The following is a 23206-nucleotide window of genomic DNA, read 5'->3' as shown; positions in this document are numbered from 1 at the left end:
ATGTTTAATTATCGATGGATATTCTATTGTTACTAGAAGTATATAGATCGAGAGAGAGCAGACAGGTTTCATTTTTTACTGTGATTTGATAGTTACTGCACAATTAGGACTAAAACTGGTTAGTTTAATACCCCATTTGTACATTTCCCATTCTTCGTTTCGCTAAGAAATTCCTATAAAAAGTTTCCTCCATATCACTAATTAAGTTTTTCTGTATTACCCTGATTACTTTCAAGCAATTAATTTTTTGTTTTTATTTATTTATTTATTTATAGTCTTTTTTTACAAAATTAAACAGGTCGATTTCATACTCCATTTTACCATTTCCCAGTTTTCGTTGGCTACCAACTATGAAAATTCGCACAAAACCACATCGTGTAAGTTAGTAGTTTATAGCCAGTCTTGTTTTCGCTCTGTTCAAACATTTGACCATAAAAAGGAAGTAGAAAATCATCCTCTGAGAATGCTCCTGCTACTCGGGGAATGCTGGATTTCCCGTTCGTGAGTAAGCATTTTCAACCAGTTTTAACAACAAAGAATCGTAGGGCGGCTTATTCTTTAAGGTGTTTCCTCCAGAGGCTAGACGGAGGCAGCTGAAGCCTGAGGTCACAGAAGCCGTGACGTGCGCACCCGCGGCTCATCTTGTTAGCTTCTCCACAGCAACGACCGAGGGCGCCGCAGTGCGACGACTGCGGCGCGGATGAGGCGTGTGAAAGATGCAGCGGCGGCGGCGGCGGCGGATCCGCGCTTTACGGCCTGAGCACCTGCGGGACCCGCCCTGCCGCATCAATGATGGACAGCCAGCCCCAAACAAGGCGGCCGCGAGCCCATCTTGCACAACTGCTTCTCTCAACCCCTTGTCTTGTCCTACGCAAAAACGCAAACAACGAGGGAAACAAATGCTGTCGTTTTCTTTCGCAGACAAAGAGTAACGATTCTTATTTCCCTACATACTGCCATGCTATAACGCATTATCACTACGAATTTAAAATACTGTCGCCGTAATGTGCTTGCGTGTGCGGACTCCGTAACATGTGGAAAGCAGCGGACTGTGATCTGCTTTGTGTTGCTCCACGCAATGGACTCCCACCTCGTGAACAGGGATACGACGGATTATTCAACTTATTAACTGTGCTTTTCTCTTCCCTGTCTCTTTTTGTTCTCTTCCTTCCATCTCATGTGCAAATGTTTTCAAAATTATTTCTCGCGCTTCCTTTGATCAATCAACTTATTTCCCACTTTTGATCTCTACTATACTTCTGCCATACATTTCTGTTAGACGGCGTTACGTAAATTCGACAAAAATATAATGAGGAAATCACACAATGTTAAGATGGCATTTCTCATGTACCAAATAGTAATTGTTGTTCCTGTTACTACACTATTACTATTATTATTATTATTACTATTATTATTAAGTAAGCTCGTTAATACCAAGGACAGTAATAGTTCTTGGTTGTATAACCAATGATATTTCACTAAATTTCTAAGTCTACGAACTGCATAATTAAAAGCAGGTAACCTCTGATATCTCATAGATGTATTGAGAACTGAAAGGACAAAAAAATCTCCTTAAGTGGCGATGTACAGCAGATCAGAGGGAAATTCACTGTATCTTCTTAAATGCACTATATAACAGTACAATGCTCTGTTGTTCCCCGGATACTTTGTAAAAGTAAAAATCGTTTTTGTTGCTTGTTTCAGGATAACAGCCCTGGCCAGGAGATCCTCGACACCGTATTCCGACATCTCAATCTCCTGGAGACGGCGTACTTTGGCCTGCGCTACCTGGACGCCTCAAATCAGACGGTAAGAAATTCATTCCCTTTCATATGTTTGACGCGTAATTCACAAAACCTTTCGGGTCAACAATAGCTTTGTAACTACACGTGATCGGCTGAATACTTCTTTTGCTTTGACACGTTTTCTGGAACAACAAAGAAAGAAATATTCCAATCGGTAGCTGCATAACTAAGACACTGTCAATATACTGTTTCACACAAAACATTAGTTGTGGTATCAATTTCGCACTTCTTGTAAATTTGTGGATTTTTAAGAATAGAAATATTCAGTCGTCAGTTGCACAAATTTTTATTAAATTAACTTCTTGATTAGTTTAGTCAAATTAATTTGTCATCCTCAGAAGATACACAGTGAAGCTTACGTCGGAAAGCAAAGCAATCGTCAAGCAAAACCTGAGCGACAGAGTCCTTCCTTAAAATTTTAACGAAGAACTCAATCGTCCAGAGTTTGCGTGACGATTTCTTTCCGATGTAAGCTTAATTGTATGAGCGTCTCAGGATGACAAATTAATTTGCCGAAACTAATCAAGAAGTTAATTTAATAAAAATTTGTGCAGCTGACGACTGATTATTTCTATTCTTGAAATGTGTGCTTCACAGCTGTTGTTTGATAGCCTTGAATAAAGTTTTAAATTTATTGACAATACCGATACGTGTTTGTTAAGTCATATGATATGATGACGGTATTTTAAGCTCTAATGTATCTTGATCGACGCTACATGGCCACCTATAGTAAGCCCACGTGTTTCAGGACGCAAAAGTCCTTGGTTATGGATGAGGTACGCCTCTAACGTATAATGCATTTATGTGGCAGCTAGAAGTGAAGAGCGGATAATTTGATTCTCCATTTTTAGAATCTTAGTGTTAATGTGCTTAAGAGACTCAAAAATAAATCAAGGTTGTCGACTCACACCTTCCATTGAGAGGAGCACTGTGAACCGTGGATGAGGCGATCAGCGATCGGGGATCAGCATTTACCTGCTGAGCGCACTTTGTCGCAGCACCACCCTTGGCCTTCATGCTATGGCCTGCCACCAGATACTCTTCGGAAGGACTGCACATCGCACCGTCAACACTGTTCCTACGTCCAGAATCGGTCATCTCTGAGGTCAAATTTATATGCTTCCTGTTGAGAAATTGTTAGAACCAGATTGTCATGGTTAAAGTGCAGCTAATCACAGAGTTCCAGTGTGGGACTCGTAATTATCGTATGGCAGCGAAACTTGTTACATATTCCAATGCGTTAATGCGAAACCGATGTACGCTGGAAAATTAGTTCCTATTTTGGCCAGGAAGTGCAAATCTGGCGCTATGCAGCATATTGTTGACGAAATGTGTAAGCAGCCGTTGATAGTAAAATCAACATTAAGCCTTTCTCACTTAGTGGACCTTTTCTACTCTCGTTTCTTTCCTAATGAACTACATGTGGAGGCATTTTATACGTCTTTCCTGCATTCACAGCGCCAAATTTCCACATGGTGACCAACATAGGAACTAATTTGTCTTCGCCGGCCGGGGTGGCCGAGCGGTTCTAGGCGCTGCAGTCTGGAACCGCGTGACCGCTACTGTCGCAGGTTCGAATCCTGCCTCGGACATGGATGTGTGTGATGTCCTTAGGTTAGTTAGGTTTAAGTAGTTCTAAGTTCTAGGGGACTGATGACCTCGGAAGTTAAATCCCATAGTGCTCAGAGCCATTTTTTAAAATTTGTCTTCAGCGTAAATGGTTTCACATTAACGTATTAGTATCTGCCAAGTTTCGCTGTCATACGATAATTACATCCCACACTGGACTTCTGTGAGTAGCTGCACTTTAATTACAACCAACCATTACCTTTTCAAGCAAAGGTTCATCGCTTAACAGAAATGCATTTTCTTCTGACACACAGAAGAGACAACAACCCTGCCAGTGCTTTGTTGTAAGGTATTTTGAACACGAATTTACCACCATATAAGTATTAGTTAAGATGAATGCGGAAAACAACCACACCAGTAAATTCACACAAGTGCAAGAACCAGGATTTTTCCTGCTCAGATTCTAGAAGTGTGACTATTGTTCCCCGGCTTGGGAATCTTGTTAATGCACGTATGCATTTCTATCATTAGGTGCCAACTTTATTTTGATGAACTCCCGTGCACATTCTCAAAAAGCAAGGTACAGCAGCTTTCAATGAGTGCTTAAAGTTTTTAATGCCCCCCTCCCCCCCCCGGGGGGGGGGGGGGGGGAAATTAAGCTCTTTCTTTATTGTTAGTATTTCGTTAAGATAAGGATGCAGTTTATCCTTTTCTTTAACTACCACTTTTGCTTTACCCTGGTTGGACTTCGGTCACCGGTATGTAAAACTGTGTCTTATAACTCGCGCTGCCTGTGGCATATTATATTCAGATGAGATTCTGTATATGTGAATGCTTCGAAAGCATAAAATAAATGCTCGACGCGAATTCGTCTCTTTCATATTTGGCGTTATAAAGTACTGTGAGTGGCAGGGACTGTTTGGATACGACATCAAATGTATTCCTTCAGACAGCGTCGCTCGAAGCCAATATCAACGCACAACATTCAGCACACGGAAATTTCTGCGAAATACACAGAATTTTTTCCATTTTCGGGATGACTGGTATAAATTTATTCCGGTGCCAGGCTTTAATTAAGTAATTAAATACTGATAGCGTCACGGCGTTAATTATAACTCTTTCCTGGTACCAGCAGGAGAAACTCGCGGTAAAGCCGGTAACATTATTTTCTTTTTTAATTTAATTTTGTTTGAAACCCGCAGTTCCTATATAGGTATGAGAGCAATATACAGTTCCTTACTGTGGGACATAATTTTACCGAACAGTGTAGTAATTGTTTAAGGCAGTGTTCTTCCGTCAGACCACAATTTTCCCTCACGCATTCACGTTTTAAATGCCAAGGAAGCCGTCGACTTCGGTTTGTTCGATACTCAGATAGAAATGTACTTTTTTTATTTGAACTGAAATCTCAGAACAATAAAGTAAATCAACTTTTGTGAGAGGTTCATCACCATAGAAAAGAAAAGTAAATATCAGCAGATAATGTTTCCAAAGGAAGGCAAATATGAACCTACAACAGCTAAAACTTCATCCAAAAGTCAACAAGAATGAGCCATCTTTAGCATGCACTGATGACCACTGACCACGGCTAGATTGTATGCACCCGGTGGCGGAGTAGTCACTTGACGCAGTAGTCACGTAACGCAGTAAGGAAAATGAGAGGGGCGTTCGATTAGTAATGGAGCACAGCTTTTCCGGAAGCATATTTTATTTAGGATTCCAATACACCATATTGCGTTCGATTAGTAATGCAGCACAGCTTTTCCGGAAGCAGATTTTATTTGGGATTCCAATACACCATATTGTTCGCCATTCTCTTGACTACAAAATCCCATTTTTCAACATAATCTTCGTTCAATGCGACGGCCTTACCCCACCTTGCTGGGGCGGTTTTTATGCCCGCCTGGTACCACTCTACTGGTTGAAGTTGGAGCCAAACTCTTGCTGCATAAATAATCTCCCATTATGCACGTACTGCTTCCTGTGGATTCCGTCCTCCGCTGGGCCAGATGGATGGAAGTCGGAAGGTAGGAGATCCGGGTTCTAGGGTGGATGAGGAAGAACAGTCCAATGAGGTGAGCACCTATCTGGTGTGCAGACTCACCGTGCTTTGGTTTACTGCCAAGTCTCCGTAGAGATTCCGCAAGCGCCTGTGACTGTCTGTGATGCTTGGTTTCCCCCCAAAAGGAACTCGGCGACAGCTCTCTGCTTGGAACGCACCGCCTTTACAGACGGCATTTTGAAGGCTACATATAGCGCCACCACCTATCGGAACTTCGTGAAATTATAGGGGCTGATGCTGGAATACCCACGATGTCCCATAACAAATTCCACATTTTTTCAACCGAAGTTGCCCGAGAAAAATAACGTGTTGCGTTACTTATTGAATGCACCTCGTACATTTTAGCTAAGCAGAGACGAATGGGAATTCGAGCTTGCGGCGATACCGCCAGCAAATGAGGAAATCCACTGACATCACTGACTTTGACAAACGGCGACATTCTTATGGGCTTCCGCCAGGAAACAAGCGTCTCGGAAACCATGAAGCTGCGGGCTCTTTGCGTGGTAGTGTCGTGTACATCTGTGGGAAGTGGTTGAAGGACTGTGAAGCCACGAGTAGGCGACTAGTTGTTGGAAGCCCTAGCCTCCTCACAGAAACTGGGGGTAGGAGGCTTGCCAGGTCTGTAATGTGGGATAAGCGGCAATCTGTGGCAGATCTAACGGAAGAGTTGATGTGTCCGCTGCTGGCTGCCACAAATAAACAACACACGTGAAGGGGACATTCAAAAGTTTGAACACAACTTCTACAGCAAAAATATTCTCCACAATGAAAGAAAAAAAAGATGGTCCTGCAATATGTGAAAACAAAATGGATGCTACTCCTTGAGTAAGTGAAACAAAATAAAAGATGGTTCGTAAATAACGGAGCCACTTAGACTTTCAGCATCAGAATGTAGATGAATAAGTTCCGGGACAAATCGAAGAGTTACAAACACTTCAGCGAGCACAGTCTTAAAGTCTTAAGGCGTGACAGTATGAGTGCAACGCTGATGCAGACGCAAGTGTATCAGACACTGAAGGACGTGGGGGACAGCGTATGAACCCTGCATCTTTCCATGTTGACCTTACGACATCGTCCATTACATTTGAACACTTTTTTTGGACTACGTGAAAATTATTGCTGTTCATCTGCATCCCTCCATGCTCGATGTCTTCCCTGTCGGTGTTAGCATCTTTCGGCCCCTGGTGGCCGAGCGGTTCTAGGCGCTTCAGTCTGGAACCGCGCGACCGCTACGGTCGCAGGTTCGAATCCTGCCTCGGGCATGGATGTATGTGATGACCTTAGGTTAGTTAAGTTTAAGTAGTTCTGAGTTCTAGGGGTCTGATGACCTGAGGTGTTAAGTCCCATAGTGCTCAGAGCCATTTGAACCATTTTTGTTAGCATCTTCCAGTGGAGTAACTGTCGGCGTCACATGAGTGGAAACGTGCTACTGTGGTGTGAGGAGGGTGATAGTGAACTCTGATTGAATATATTGGCCACCATATTCTCCTGACCTGAAACCGATACAACACATCGGGGACGTGATCGGATGCCAGATCCTCACCCACAAACCACTAGCTCGTGATTTACGGCGATTGCGTGACGTATCCATAGGCATCTGGTGCCACATGGTCTCGAAACCTACCAAAGACTTTTAGGATCCACGCCAAACAGGATCGTTGCTGTATTGCGTTCCAGAGGTGGACCTACACGCAATTAATCAAGCAGTCATAAAGTTTTGGCTCGCCAGTGTCAGTACCAAAGTGATAGCGAGGGTCGTAAGACTTGGAAGTTATACTGAGCCAGGAAAATTTCTCAGATGACGCAGAATGAACAGCTAAATTTTCAGCAGTGTATTCTGAAACGAATATTCGTGACAGACTACAGTTGTGGTGTGACTGGAACATTCGCTTCGGACTTGATCTGGCAATGAAGTCTCAGAGTACATTTCGATGTTTCATCACAAACATCGGTGTAAAATTTCATGACGGAAGCAACACCGGTATTTTAGTTTAGCCCATCTCCGCTACGTGGTTACCCCCAAGTGTATGGGGGTAACAACTCTGGAGCATCTACGAGCAGAGAGAGACACATGCATTGAAGTTCGAGTATGAACGCGTGAATAATTTTAAGACTTGTTGAATGCGAAGAAAGTGATCATCGTATGTCTTCCACTGTCAAAACAGTTCTAATCCGCCACATACTTCTCGTTGGATAGTTCCCAACATGCCGGCTACAGGAGTGACAAATCGCTAGAGGCGTCCTACATATTACTCGCACAATGCATGCACACAGAAGTGCTGAGAAGAGAGAGTACTCGTGCTTTCTCTGGCTGATATGAGAATACGTTGTGGGGCGTGCAACTACTCGTTCTCCCGTCTGCCTCGACCAGGGTAGCTGTCTGCAGCTGCTGACTCTAGCGCCGCGCCCCCTTGCAGTCTTGGCTGAACGACGTCAGAGCGCGGCTGGGGCGCCAGCCCCGCGGGGAACGCCGCGTCGCATTCTGCGCCAGCAATCGCGCCGTTTTAATCAGGTAAATGCGAGCTAGGCGTCTGCGGCCGACCGCTCCATTTGCCTAATGGCGACGGACGCATTGTTGCGCTTTTCACCTGACGGCTCCTGCGGCTGCGACACAACGCAGCACAGCGCCCCACCGCGCGTCGCCCCGAGAGACTGACAGCACTGGTGGGAGTCGCGACAGTGCGCGCGATAGCATTCTGCGGAGCTGCTGAACGCGGGAATAACACGAGTTGCGCCTGTGGTCACTGACAGTTTTCTGTGTCACTGGACCTACTTGTACACCTGCACGGTTATTCAGCAGTACACATTTAAGTGTTTGGCAGAGGTTTCATAGAACTACTTACAGGCTGTTTCTTAACGGTTGCACACTCTAATAGTATGCGGAAAAAATAAACACCTGAATCTGTCTATCAGTGCTGTAATTTCTCTTATTGTATTACGGTGATCTCTCTGCGTTAGTGACAGTTAGCAGAATACGAGAGCGATTATTTTTCTTTAACTTCCGATCGGTCGCGTAATTAAAACCACAGTGAAAATCCGGCGCACATTGCGCAGATATGTGCAGTGTTTCCAGTATGCCCGTCTATCACGTCACGTCGCACTTTTAATTCTGAGCGCTCAGTGAGATGGCGTTTATTGCTGAAATAACCGGTTTTCGGTTATAAAGGTTTCTTAAAGCCAATGTAACCTGACTGTTAAAACCGCTAAAAATAACCCGTTTCTGAAATAAGAGATTTTCGTTTATTTATTCCTGTTATTTCTAGCAATAAACGTAGAAATCGAACAAAGATTGATAAAATTTGACTCCTTCAGTTCCAAGATACGTAGAATGAAAATATTAAATTAAATAGGCATATGAAAGAAAACTTCGTCCGTCCATAATTCGCTGCTTTTCTCGTAAAGTGATAAGCGGTTGATTGTTCAAAAAGAAAAAAAGACACCAGTATTCTCCTACTGATTCTAATTTTTTAAAAGTCTCCTCAAAAGTCATGTTGTTTTCGGAGGATCATATCTCTTTTTAGACATTAGGAATAATCATTGCCAAAGTGTGGAAACTGAGGTTGATGAACTCTATTTTTCATGTTAAATTGTTCATTTTCTAGGGCTGAAAGCTGATACAGGCATGTCCTGCAGATAAAGTCAGCAGATCAGCTGCTTTTTGTTTTTATTTTAAGCTATGAACGAACCGATAAATTTTACGTGTTCTCCTTGTTTGTTATGGCTCCATCTGTTTTTAATATTTTAAAGCAAATGGAGCATTGTACTTCCTTGATACCGCACTTGGTAAAATACTTCCATACTGGGGGTAGTGCCATTCTGTAATACAACTGTGTCCGACGACGGCTGTGACAAACTACCCTACAGACCAGACGGGGTAAGTTTTGAACACTGCATGTACACATGTACCGTCTAATAGGCCAAGCCAAATGGCTTGACTCAGCAGTGCTGTACCAATTCTTATGCCATGTGTTTGGTGCTCGTTTCTGTTGGCATTGTTATTAAAGTACCACTCATCCCTTTTCCTAAAATTCTATGATAACGAAATGTTTCAAAACAATGCACATTTTACTAATAGAAATTATTCATTCTTTAAGACAATTTATCAAAAAACGAAAAATTTTAGCACTGCTGCTATGGCTAATCGACATTTCGGTTTTTTACGCGGTTATTAGTAAACAATAAAAACATCCGTTATAATTCAGACCAAACAAATACCGAAAAGTGCCTGTTACTGAGAACTAAAATACTGGTATCGGTTTTAATCAGTCTCTTTTTCTCATCCATCTTACACAGTGAGCATGTAAAGATGCCTACAACAGTAGAGCCTCCCGTCAAGTACATGTTGAGGAGTTTCGTCTCATTTCATGCAGTACACAAAATGTAACTGTCACTCGTTTCCTTCTTCATGACAATCCTCGCCCGCACACTGCACGTACAACGAAGATCCCCTTGCAGTGCTTCAATGGGACGTGTATGATCAACCATCATACAGCCCGAACTTTGCTCCATCTGATTTTCATCTCTTCGTTCACGCGAATTGCTGACTATAAGGACAACATTTTAGCTCACACAAAGAACTGCAAACCAGCGTAGGGAATTGGCGGAAAACACAAGCGGCTGCCTTCTGTCACGAGGGTATTGGGAAGGTACCAAGTACAACAAATATCTAACTCAGAGCGGTGACTATGTATAGAAGTAGGTGGAAGGTATAGCTAAATGTTATAAATTAAACATTTTTTATTTTCACTGTGGTTTCCATTTAGAAAAAAATTGCCCTCGTATTTTTGCATTCGGAGTACAAATTTCTTGGCTCAGATTTCGCTAAAACTCTCGCTGCAACAAAAAAAAAAACGCCTTTAGAATCATGATAGCCATCGCAACCCGCTTATCATATACCTGATACTCCCAATTATACAAAACGAGCTGCCTCTCTTTGGACTTTTTTTATTTCTTCCGTCAGTTCTATCTGGTAAGGATCCCACACCCCATAGCAGTACCGCGGAAGACGAGAGACAAACATAGTGTAGGTGGGCTCTTTAGTACATTTGTTCCATCTTCCTAAGTCTTCTCTCAATAAAACGCAATCTTCGACTCTTGTTCCTCACAAAATTTTCAGTATGATTGTTCCTATTCACGTTGTTTATCGTAACCCTGAGATATTTAGTCGAATTGACAGTCTTTAAATTTGTTTCACTTATCCTGTAACCGAAATGTTTCAGAATTTCTTGCGTCCATGAGGTGGACCTCACTTTTTATTCGTCATGGTCGGTTTCCACTTTTGGTACCATGCAGATATCTTCTGTGATCTTTCTGTAATTCGTTTTTATCTTGAAATGGCTTTATTAGACGGTGAAAAAATGCAAACCGTTTAAGAGAGGTGTTGAGACTATTTCTAAAATCACTTATATACAGGGTGACAATTATTGAACTATACGAAAAAAATGTAAATTAGTTGCAAACTACGGGGTGAACACACTTTATTCAACGTGTAAACGTCACTATAGATATTCGAATTTAGGGTGTCACATGTTCGATATGCCTGCCATCATTGGCGATGATGTAACACAGACGAATAGCGAAATTTTGTATGACCCGCTGGAGTGTCGGAACATCGATGCTATCGATGACCTCCTGAATGGCTGTTTCCAGCTCAGCAATAGCTTTGGGTTATTGGTGTACACGTTGTCTTTAATATAGCCAAATAAGAAGGAGTCGCATGTTTTAGATCCGGAGAATATGGTGGCCAATCGAGGCCCATGCCAGTGGTCTGTGGGTAGCCCAGAGCCAGAATGCGGTGCCCAGAGCGCTTCTCCAGGACATCAAACACACTCGTGCTTCGATGGGGTCGAACTCCGTCTTGCATGAGCCACATCTCGTCGAAATCAGGGTCAATTTGGATAATAGGGATGAAATCTTCTTCCAAAATCTTCATGTACCGTTCGGTAGTCACCGTGCCATCAAGGAATATCGTACCGATTATTCCGTGACTGGAAACTGCACATCATGCAGTTACACGTTAAGGGTGAAGAGACTTCTCGATCTCGAAATGCGGATTCTCAGTCCCCCCAAATGCGCCAATTTTGCTTATTGACGAACCCATCCAAATGAAAGTGGAATTTGTCGCTAAACGAAGCCATGCATGCGATTACTGATTCCCATCATGCCCCGCGGACAACCGTGCAATGTGAACGTCCTAAAGGAAACCGTTCTGGTTTCACTAGACGACTCACCGCGATTACTACTTATATCTTAAATCACTGCTTTATTACGCTATTAAATTCAACAATCACTCCATGCTAAAAATTATTTTGCTGACACCTTTCGGGTGTAGCCTATCATCAGAACATCACATAAAATCCCTTAAACTTAAGTATTGTGCCACGTAATTACTTTCTTGACATAGGTGTTGCGAAATTGAACCCTAACAGCTAAGAGCAGCACGAATAGTCACAGGTTAATTTGACATCAGTGCTCAAATGATGGCGGGCTGCCGTTTCAAATACTAACGACCAATGATTTAGGGAAACCAAAGACAACCTAAATTTGGTTGGCCAGCCAGAGATTTGAACCGCAGCCTTCTGAATACGAATACAGTGTCTTATAACTGCGCCACCTGGCTCTCTGTTATTACATAGCCGTATTTCAGTATAGGAGCACATAATTTCGTTTCTGAGAAGAGTGTTTTCTCGTGAAAACCGTTTGTGATGTACTCCACCTGTTTTAGACATTGAGCTGCTCGTAAAAAGTAACGATTCTGAAAACAAAGAGTCGCTCATCCGTTGGATAAATGCAGCAACAACTTTACTTCACTTCTACACCCCTCGCCACTTCCCGCACAAGAGAAATAGAAACCAAATCCAATTTCATCGCTTTGTTGCTTTTACTTCATCCTTACATTTGAAGGTCGTCAGTCCTTTGACGTAAAATAGGTATAATAATATTCTGAGCAGACTTCCATGACAAAGGAATTGTATGTTTCATCTTGAAAAACCGGGAAAATCGAGGGTCGGATCATTTAATGAACAATACGAATGTTGCATATTCGCATGGCAGTGACTGCTTCGTTCGCTTCTGTGGATTATACGATACTTTTCAGTGACAAAAGGAACACTTGTTACCCTTTGACGCTATTCTCCGTCGAGGCCGTATTGAAAGTTGCAGTGCTCGTGTGAAATGCGGAAGTCGCTGAATGCAGAGCACTGTAGAATGGCAGCAACACGGAAGGACCAAGTAAACAAGCGGTAATAATTGGAAATAAAAGACCGGTAAAATATAGTAAAAGCGCTGAAAAGGGGAGGACCGCCAGGCTGCAAGGAGGGAGAAATAAAAAAGAAGTGGCGCAAAGGGTGACGAGAGAGGTGACTATCAGCGCTAGATGAAAAAGATGAGCCGGCGGGCTGAATTTTGAAGAAGTGAAAACGGAGAAAAATGATTGTGGTAGCTGTGGAATCCGACAAAAATAAAAAAAAAGGAAAGAGGAGGGGCGGGGAGTCTTTTATGTAAGCACAGCCGCTAACTGGATTGCGCGCGACTGAGTGGCCGACGCGGCGCCACGAATCTCGGCCTGCTTGCCTCCCACCCTCCCCCCACCCACACAGCCGCCACCGCCGGATTTACATTTTTAATGCGCGCCGGCAGCTCCCGGCCCTGGTTAATTCGCAGGCCGTGGCGGAATAAACACGGAAGCTGCGGCGCGTTTGCTTTGTGCTCACACACACACACACACACACACACACACACACACTGCCTCACCTGGCTGGCAGCTGCCGGCAGCAGTAGCAGAAGCTTAGCGCTGGGCGCAGCATGGCGGCTGGCGTTGCTGTCTGACGCAGCAGGCTCCGGGAAAACTCCCGTCAAAACGTGTTCGGCACTTGTACCGTGACGTCACGTTATGCTGGCTAACGAACATGTAGTCCTGACAGCACCAGCGTGTTTAGATACAAACGATGCAGGGTAACGATGTCGTCAACCTCAAGGTCAGAACAACGCAGTGATGAACCTTGGCGTCGTCCTATTGTATGCCCTCGCCTCCATCCGACCTGAAAATTGACTCATCCAGCCAGCTGTAGGGAGGCCAATAGTTTAACGTGGGATTCGAACCGAGGTGCAACTAGGTTTTTTTCACTTAACAGTTCATTGACAGCAGTGAAAGAAAAAGTTCTACAACCGTCCTAGAGTTGAACCCTAGACCTCAGCTGCCGATCCACGTAAGCGATGTTGTCCATTTTTTCCTCCCTTTTGCTACAGTGTTTTCAGTCGCACTACCCACCTTTGTAGCCGCAGTCTACTCAGGCAGAAGTCTCAGATTCGATTCCTGAATATCAAGCGCGTTTTCTGTGCGTATATTCACCCTCGTGCGGACAAATGCGAAGCCTTTCGATGAAACGAAACGAAATCAGTTCGCAAGTTGGCGGTGGCCGAGCGGTTATAGGCGCTTCAATTCGGAACCACGCGACTCCTACTGTCGCAGGTTCGAATCCTGCCTCGGGCATGGATGTGTGTGATGTCCTTAGGTTAGTTAGGTTTCAGTAGTTCTAAGTTCTAGGGGACTGATGACCTCAGATGTTAAGTCCCATAGTGCTCAGAGCCGTTTTTAAGTTCGTAAGTTGACAAAGCGGCGTTAAACAGAGGTTCTAGCAGCCCAACAACATTTTTTTTAACCGCCTAATTAGCATAAAACGCAGTATCACGATATTTTTCGGCAATTAAGTTCGAAACGCAGAGCAGTAGCAGTCAGAAAGCGAAAAGACTCAATTTTCTTTTGAAACAGGGCGTCTACTACATACAAGAAACCTAGCACATTCCAGGTTCACCTAGATATCAGATTGCACTATAGATTAAAGACTAAATTAGTCATTCCCAATGTTTCTGCTATCAGATATAGTCTTAATCATCAACTTCAACATTAGCGGCTAACAGAATTTCAGAAAGAAAAAGGATTTTAATTGAATATATTGATTTTCAGAATGGCCGAAGGTAAATTGATATTTAATTTTTGTTGGTATTTTTAAAATCGCCATGTTGGCCACTTGCTTACTCCACGATCTCTGCATAATGGCCAATGAAAGACAGTGAATACACGCATGAACAGTCTCTGCTTTGCCCACTAGAATGGATCACAAATTCTAATAATCTATGGAAAAATGTAAAATATGTAGAGAATTTTGATTGGACGTGGTTAGTAGAACAGTGAGAGTTAAGCAAATACATGTTGGGTTGGCGTGAATGTTTGCTATGATTTGCAACTATTACAGCTTTCTGTCAGCACACACGGGCGGTGCGACGCTTCAGTTCCGACGAGAAGTGGTTCTCCTCTGTAATACATTACCTTTGTCGCGAGTTTCCCTGCCTTCCGGTCGAGGCGTCTGACACGTAGCATACGACTTGCCTTTTGTACGACGGATATTACATTCTCCCGGGCAACGTCGAGCAAGGATAATTCGAGAACGTGAGTTGGCAGCGCTTGACGTCACAAAGGTCTGTGGGCAGACTCCTGTCAAATGTGTGTGCTGGACACCGTTGTCGGCGGGCGTATGAATGGAGCTTTCGGGAATTCAGTAACCTGGAGAGGAATTCGCTTATAGCAAAGGGCCCTCAGAGAGGATCCGACCTCTTGCGTCGTGGGACACCACCTGCACTTTAACCGTTTGATTTAGAAAGCTATTTCCCTGTATACACAAGACAAATAAGTTACGTTAGCTTGCTAATAATAATCGTCAGTAGTACTATTACAAAGACAGATTGTTGTTTAACGTTGTTACCAAAAATGTTCATGAGTTCTAGATTGAGTTGCTTTAAGGTTTTGCACAACGCTCTAAAAACCATTTCATTCTTGCCGTCAGTATAACTCCAATGGCAGGGCATTTACACCATTAGAAAAATGGTTTCTCCTATACATATTGTTTCTCATTACATATATTTTTAAACATAGACTGTGGATGCAACAGGTGCTGTTTTGGTTTCTTCCACGTAGTCGGTTGTAACATAAAATAACAGAGTTGTATTTACACGTTATCGACTTATTATTAGAGTACTACTATGGATTATGATTTTGCAATAACAATAAGGCTGAGGGTCAGTTAGATGGGGGTAAGAGGAGATTTAAAGAGAAAGAGGGGGGGGTCAAAATGGACATAAAGAGGACAAGTTGGCAAACGGACAGAGAGAGGGGATGCTGGAGAAAATGAAGAGAGGAGGAGATGGACAGAGAGAGAGGGGAGAAGGGAAATGCGGACGCTTATCAAATACCCATATATACAATATTTAGCAATTGCAACACATTGCCGGGTTCGCTGGTTAATTATAACACCTGCTGCGGTGGCCAAGCAAACGAACATACACTGTTAGAACGAATGTTCGAGGCAGTGAGACAAAACTGATACAGACGGTACATTCGTGAAAAAGTAGTAATTGACATGGCCCCGCAGGTGTTAGCTGGGATAGATATCGGGGAAAACATCAGACAACGCCCGAAGGCCAATGCTCTGAGTACGTGGAAGTTGTGGGGAGTACGGGTAGGAACCTTTTCTCTAATAAAAGTCTTTTTTACTTTTAAAATTTATAACTTTATTAACTTTATTAACATTATTCGTTATAATGAACAACAAGACCCTCAGTATAGTTTGTTAATGAAAGTTCCTGAAGTATTATTTTTGCAGATAAGAGAATGGTTCTCAGAATCTATTTACAACGCTTAAAACTCAAAATCCCTTTTCAAGTAAAGGAAAAAAAAAATACAAATTGCATAATGCAAGGTTAAATAAAAGATTCTAACGCTACATGGCACGTGTTTTGGTATAAAAGACACCAATGGACACCTTCCAGGCGCGTGTGAAGAGTCTAGTTTACGAGGCTCCAGTCGATACTTACATGGACTTGACCGACACGGAAACAAAACGCCAAACTCCTGGAAATCTTGACCTTGTAAGAAAGTCGATGATGAGTCCCTTACGTTCTGTCGTAATCATGGTGGTCGACCTTTTGAACAATACCAGTAAGGGAACAGTTCAGACCTTGTTTTGTATTGACTGCAAACTGTTAGAACAGGTTGAACACAGCGTATTAAAAGTGTACCTGTTTTGCCCTAGGGTTATTGCAGGTATTCAGCAATAAGATATTGGTGAACTCTTGTCGTTTACACTAAAGTTCTCAAAAAATACCCCTAAATAGCTTCCGAAATTTTTTCGGTGGGGGAAAGGGAAAGGGAGCGGGGGGAGCGAGTTCTCCCTGAAGCCATTGCGACACCTTTCATATGACGTATTACTCTCTACGCTAAATGGCAAGAACAAAAGAGAAATGCATGTCTATTGTAAAGTCATGGCTGTAGAATTGCTAATTCAAACGACCGCCGACAATGATACTGAAGCGGTTCCAGAAAGGCACTTAGTGTCGACGTTCCACTATTCTTCTGTACTTTTGGAGGACCAATATTACCTTCAAAAGGACGGTGCCTCGGAAGGGTGTTCGTCTGGTGCACTACTGCCTAGATGCACACGATTATCTCACTGCTGCATTATCTCACACAAGCAAACTTCGGACGCATTCTTATATAAAATGGACGATCGTGTACTTGCAAAGGTGTAGTTGCAGTAATAGGCAACAACTTGGCACGTTTGAACATCCACTGTTGCCAGGCTGAAACTACATTTCTCTCATACACTTGCAGTTACAGAACACTATTCCCTGCAATTTGGAACACCGTATCATCCCACGTCTGGCAGAAAACGGATGTTTACTGCAAAAATCAGGCGTGATCCTTCGCGTGCACAAGCACTGCGCTGCGTAGTGTGTCTTTTCCTAGCAAAATTCTCACTTTTTGGGAGCACCCTCAAAAGAAGCGGCCAGAGTATTAATCAAGGAGGACAGATGTGGCTGTCAGCTTGCCTCCCTTCCTTCCCCAACCAGTTATTAGCGCCGCGGAATGGAAAGCGGGCGACCAGCGTACGGGGCATCACACTCTTCGGCCTGCCCTCTGGGCATCGCAAATAGAATGATTTCGCCGGATATTTAGTCAATTACTCCCCAGACGTGCTGAAGGAAATTATTACATATTACCGGCGAGTATATTCAATTACTGCAAAAAATTAAGCAATTACATCCAATTTTGCAGCATATTACATTCATATTACTTTGAGTTTCATATGACGGAGCAAATGACGTCATCAGTGCCCATCAATGTTGCTAAACGACTAAAATGGTGACCCGATCCCAGTTACAGCTTGCCTAGAGCACCCAGTGGCAACAAAAAATTCATTTTCGGTCTTCGGTACATTTATTACCGAATTTAAAAATTTAAAATCCTGTCACAATCTACTAATCAAGAGTTATAAAGGTTTAACACAGTAAGTCAAGTATAAAAGTTAGAAATTCTGTACATGTCTTCCGGCAGAGTAACACAACGTCGCACAAGTTTTTATTCATCCAGTATTTGAGAAAGACAGCACTTAGCGGCATCCACGAAGTTTAACGCATAATTCCAAAGCTTGTAGAAACTTACTACATTTTCGCTATTAATGCAGCAAAATTCAGCATCAGTCATGACGTTTTAATTTATTATTTCTCTGCTACTAACTTGTTGACAAAATGTACATATACTACTGAATTTACCTGCTAAATTACATCATTGTGCCGGCCGCGGTGGTCTCGCGGTTCTAGGCGCGCAGTCCGGAACCGTGCGACTGCTACGGTCGCAGGTTCGAATCCTGCCTCGGGCATGGATGTGTGTGATGTCCTTAGGTTAGTTAGGTTTAAGTAGTTCTAAGTTCTTGGGGACTGATGACTACTGCAGTTGAGTCCCATAGTGCTCAGAGCCATTTGAACCATTTTACATCATTGTGCTGCATACAGTTCTGGTTTCGTAAAGCAGTGTTTGGTAATGAGAGCACTTAGCGACTTCCAAGAGAAGTTAAACGTAATTTCAAATTTTTTCTAAACATTTTCACAGTTATAGCCCAACATAATAATGAAAGGGAAATGTTTGAAACTTTTTAACACATGAAATCATTTGCACAATAATCGAACGATTGAAGGTGTTTTACGCATCGGAGTTCGATTCTTTTAGGAATCGATGGAGGAGGGGGGGAAGGGGCTGGGGTACTGCTTACTATGTAGCGAAATGAAAAGATAAATCTGTGTACGTTAGCTGGAGATATGTTCTAATAGCTGAAGATCTTCAATGATTAGAATATGCTCAGCTAACGTAAACAGATCTGCTACTGTGCGTTTCATTGTCTACTGTGTTTCTTATGGCGTAACAATCATTTGTGAGCGTACATCTATGGACACGGCCACGTGCAGAAGGTGCTTTTTGATTTTAAATATTTTATTTATGACAGACCTTTATCTACACTACAACTTGGCGTGTGGTCCAACTCAAAATGAACATATTTTATAACAAAAATTTTTGAAGACCTGAAGATGACAGAAAAGTCTGTCGAGACCGGTTGTTTGTAAATAAAGATGTATTATGCGGTCTTTGCTTTAGGAAGTTTTTACCAATCCCTATTTCCACTGTCTGTCTTAAACAACATCCTAGATTTTATCAGTGAAGAAATTGGACCCTAGCAACTGCGAACGTGGTAGGTGTTTTCACCGTAACTTGGCCGATGTTGAATAGAGAGCCGACAAAAACGGAAAAGCGAACGCTTATTCTAGCACCAGATGCGGCAACAAACAAGAGAGCGGAGCGGAGAACTGTGAGCTAACAAGGCGCGCCTGGGTCTGTGTCAACTGCCGTCAGCGCTAACTCAGCGCAACTTGCCGCACACTCAGCTGGCTGCATTGCCGCTGCTGGCAACCAACACAACCAACAGCCGCTCATCTCTCATCCTCCGGTCCCCATACCCTCGTCTTCCAGGCGTTAGATACACCTCCTTCTCGCCGCGCCGACCGCACTGATGGAGCCAGCCTTGCGTCTCGTATGACACCACACAGGTGCGCACGTGTTCTGAGGAGCTGTGTAACAGCTACTGGCAAACACTCGATTAATACTACCGAGCGAGGTGGTGCGTTGGTTAGCACACTGGACTCGCATTCTGGTTCAGTTCCCAGTCCGGCCATTCAGATTTAGGTTCTCTTTGGTTTCGGTACATCGCTTAAGGCAAATGGCGGGATGGTTCCTTTGAAACGAAACGGTCGATTTCCATCCGCTTCGTTCCTTAATCCGAGCTTTGAAAGACTCCAGGCAATACTTGTAAGGAATATGTGATATCTGTTCTTTCGGACTTTTCCCCAGTGATTTAAATCGATGCCCACCAGCACCTAATGTCGCACATTTCTTTGCGTGAAGACTTTAAGATCTACAATGCCAACTTTTGGACCAGCTCCCTTCGGTTTCCTTCAGACGTATAAAATTTGAAGCTCACTACATCTACATCTACATCTACATCTACATCCATACTCCCCAAGCCACCTGACGGTGTGTGGCGGAGGGTACCTTGAGTACCTCTATCGGTTCTCCCTTCTATTCCAGTCTCGTATTGTTCGTGGAAAGAAGGATTGTCGGTATGCCTCTGTGTGGGCTCTAAACTCTCTGATTTTATCCTCATGGTCTCTTCGCGAGATATACGTAGGAGGGAGCAACATACTGCTTGACTCTTCGGTGAAGGTATATTCTCGAAACTTTGACAAAAGCCCGTACCGAGCTACTGAGCGTCTCTCCTGCAGAGTCTTCCACTGGAGTTTATCTATCATCTCCGTAACGCTTTCGCGATTACTAAATGATCCTGTAACGAAGCGCGCTGCTCTCCGTTGGATCTTCTCTATATCTTCTATCAACCCTATCTGGTACGGATCCCACACTGCTGAGCAGTATTCAAGCAGTGGGCGAACAAGCATACTTTGTTTTCGGATTGCATTTCCTTAGGATTCTTCCAATGAATCTCAGTCTGGCATCTGCTTTACCGACGATCAACATTATATGATCATTCCATTTTAAATCACTGATCATTCCATTTTACCCGGACATCAATTGTCTAAAGCAGTGTGACTCAAATTTAATAAATAAATAAATACAATCAACTGACAAAATTGCCTTCGAAGATTAGGTATCCACCGCTGTTACGAACAAAACATCGCTGGTCGCTGAGTGCGCAACTTAATATTTTCGCGATCGTAAACTGTGATTCGACTCTACCTAGAGACAATATTTTTTGTTTCTTATTTTCCACAATTATTAACAAATATAAATGGCAATTAACAAATAATGTATCATAATTTTAGTAAAAACATCATATTTTTATTTGTAACTACTACTCGTAGAAAAATAAGTTAAAATTTGACACAGATGTGAGAAATTCGTTTTTATTAAATGAAAATACAGTAATACTGTTCACTTTCTAGCAATAGAAAATTACTTTATTTTCTATATGATATTTCCATATTTTTGTGCAGAATATTAATTTATTGTGAATACTCGCCTTTTATGGAAATAGAAATTAAAATTAAAATTTTATTAAAAATGTGATTGAGTATTAATTATAATTTCCGTGTATTAATAAATATGGAATCAAAATAAAAGTAAAAAAAGGTTGCCATATGTGAGATTCAACCCTGCAACACTAGGGTCACGACTCTTTTATGCTACCCACGCAGCCAGCAGCTAATATGTTAATATTCTCGGAATGTTTCGTACTCAACAACGATTGGAAATCTTATCTTCTAAGCCGATTTTTTTAAAGCAAGCTGTTCATTATTTCAAAACTAACCACCATAACTGTTAACATATTTGTCCCATTGTGAGACAAGATGATCAGTGGCTTCATGCAAAAACTACGGAACGACGATTGTTCCCAGGTGGGCACCTCTTCATCCGAAGCAAATCGTCATCTAATTCATCAGGGCTCCAAAAGTATGAAAATCGTATGGAGAAAGAGCGGGACTGAATGGAGAATGTGTAGGGACTACCGCCGGCCGCGGTGGCCGAGCGGTTCTAGGCACTTCAGCCCGGAACCGCACGACTGCTACGGTCGCAGGTTCGAATACTGCCTCGGGCATGGATGTGTGTGATGTCCTTAGGTTAGATAGGTTTAAGTAGTTCTAGGGGACTGATGACATCAGATGTTAAGATCCATAGTGCTCAGAGCCATTTGAACCATTTTTTTGTATGGACTACCCAACGGAACATCTGCAGCGCGGTCAAAACAACTTTGGCAACATGTGGTCGGAAACAGCCACGATCTCTCTCTGTGTGATTTCCATAGTTTTGGAACCCTGAAGAAAGACGTTTCTGGCAGTCGATCTGTTTCGCTTGTTGAGACACTTCTGTTAATTGCCGTTCCTAGAGTAACTCTTGTATAAATCTTGTTGTTCAGTAACCTCGACAGAAATTTATTTCCGCTCAGCGTTGCTAGCCTCTTGAATGTTTGGCTCTAGCGGACCATCACAAGTACACTGTCAACTGCGAAGAAAAAATTATAGCCGCGCGGGATTAGCCGAGCGGTCTTAGGCGCTGCAGTCATGGACTGTGCGGCTGGTCCCGGCGGAGGTTCGAGTCCTCCCTCGGGCATGGATGTGTGTGTAAGTCCTTAGGATAATTTAGGTTAAGTAGTGTGTAAGCTTAGGGACTGATGACCTTAGCAGTTAAGTCCCATAAGATTTCACACACATTTGAACATATGAAAAATTATAGACAACCAGTTAAAGTAACATAACAAAAAACAGATTTTCCCATCACTCAACTGCTTTCGAACCAGCTTGCCGTAGTTCTTCCAGGTATCCAGTGAGAGCACACAAGGGTCAGTCCTGAACGATGTTTGGCACCGTCTGTACTTCCTCGCTGCCCTCGCTGTTCCCGCCAATTCGATCTATTGAGAGGAGCATTAACAGTTTGATCAACACTAGGGTGCCCTATTGTGCCTCGACTGTTCCTCTGAATCACCCGATCTTAATACCTTTAGCAATGTCTGGGACTGTTTGGTTCAAATGGTTCAAATGGCTCTGAGCACTATGGGACTTAACATCTGAGGTCATCAGTCCCCTAGAACTTAGAACTACTTAAACCTAACTAACCTAAGGACATCACACACATACATGCCCGAGGCAGGATTCGAATCTGCGATCGTGGCGGTCGCGCAGTTCCAGACTGAAGCGCCTAGAACCGCTCGGCCACAACGGCCGGCGGACTATTTGGAACACCTGTTTAAACGCAGTGAGTGAGTTCATCTGCATATGAAATACCTGAAGAAACTGGGTTCTCTTGCTCGTCGAATTCGGGGTTTATAAAGACAAGAGGCTGTGTTACGCGGTATTCGTATGAGCATGCTGTCTCCCCAAGGAATATTTTTTCTTTCTGGTACGCTTTCTGCTCGTACCTTTCTACGTATCCCATTAATGAATGCTTTTCTAGCTCACCTCTTTTTTTAATCGCACCAGAGATCTTATGATATTATACCCCGGTTCGAAAATATTTACGTTTTCACGTTATAAAAACATGTCAATGAACTATTAGCATAGAAGGATGAAGTGAAATGTCAGTGATGCTAAATTCTCAGCACGTTACTTTGGTGCAACACATGCTAGCATTATGGCCGCCAAAAGCAGAATAAGACGTCTTCTTGCTCTTCTGAGACTTTCTACGCCACAGAGTGATATCACATTCGTCTACCACAGAGAGGGTATTCACGAGCTTGTTGCATGGCAGAGAAACCACAACTGACATTGTCAAGAAGTTCTCCGTGCCGCACAGCGTTTTGGAAAAAGGAGTACTGTGATATTGCACTAGTCAACGATTTCAATTGAACTTCTCCAAATGTTCGAAGACGGACAGCTAACA

The 23206-nt window shown here is 43.0% G+C and overlaps 1 protein-coding gene across 1 annotated transcript in view; it reads left to right on the top strand.

Moving 5' to 3' along the window:
* Positions 1–716: 716 nt before the first annotated feature.
* Positions 717–23206, top strand: part of LOC126484914 (band 4.1-like protein 4) — a 583005-nt gene continuing 560515 nt past the window's right edge. Inside the window, exons 1-2 of the mRNA XM_050108514.1 lie at positions 717–815; positions 1705–1809. Coding sequence (XP_049964471.1) covers positions 717–815; positions 1705–1809 — 204 coding nt within the window. The remainder of the gene's footprint in view (positions 816–1704; positions 1810–23206) is intronic.

Source organism: Schistocerca serialis, chromosome 6, assembly GCF_023864345.2.
Source record: "Schistocerca serialis cubense isolate TAMUIC-IGC-003099 chromosome 6, iqSchSeri2.2, whole genome shotgun sequence".
Classification (NCBI taxonomy): Eukaryota; Metazoa; Arthropoda; class Insecta; order Orthoptera; family Acrididae; genus Schistocerca; species Schistocerca serialis.
Note: the sequence above shows the minus strand (reverse complement) of the source record. Positions and strands in the feature narration are given on the sequence as shown.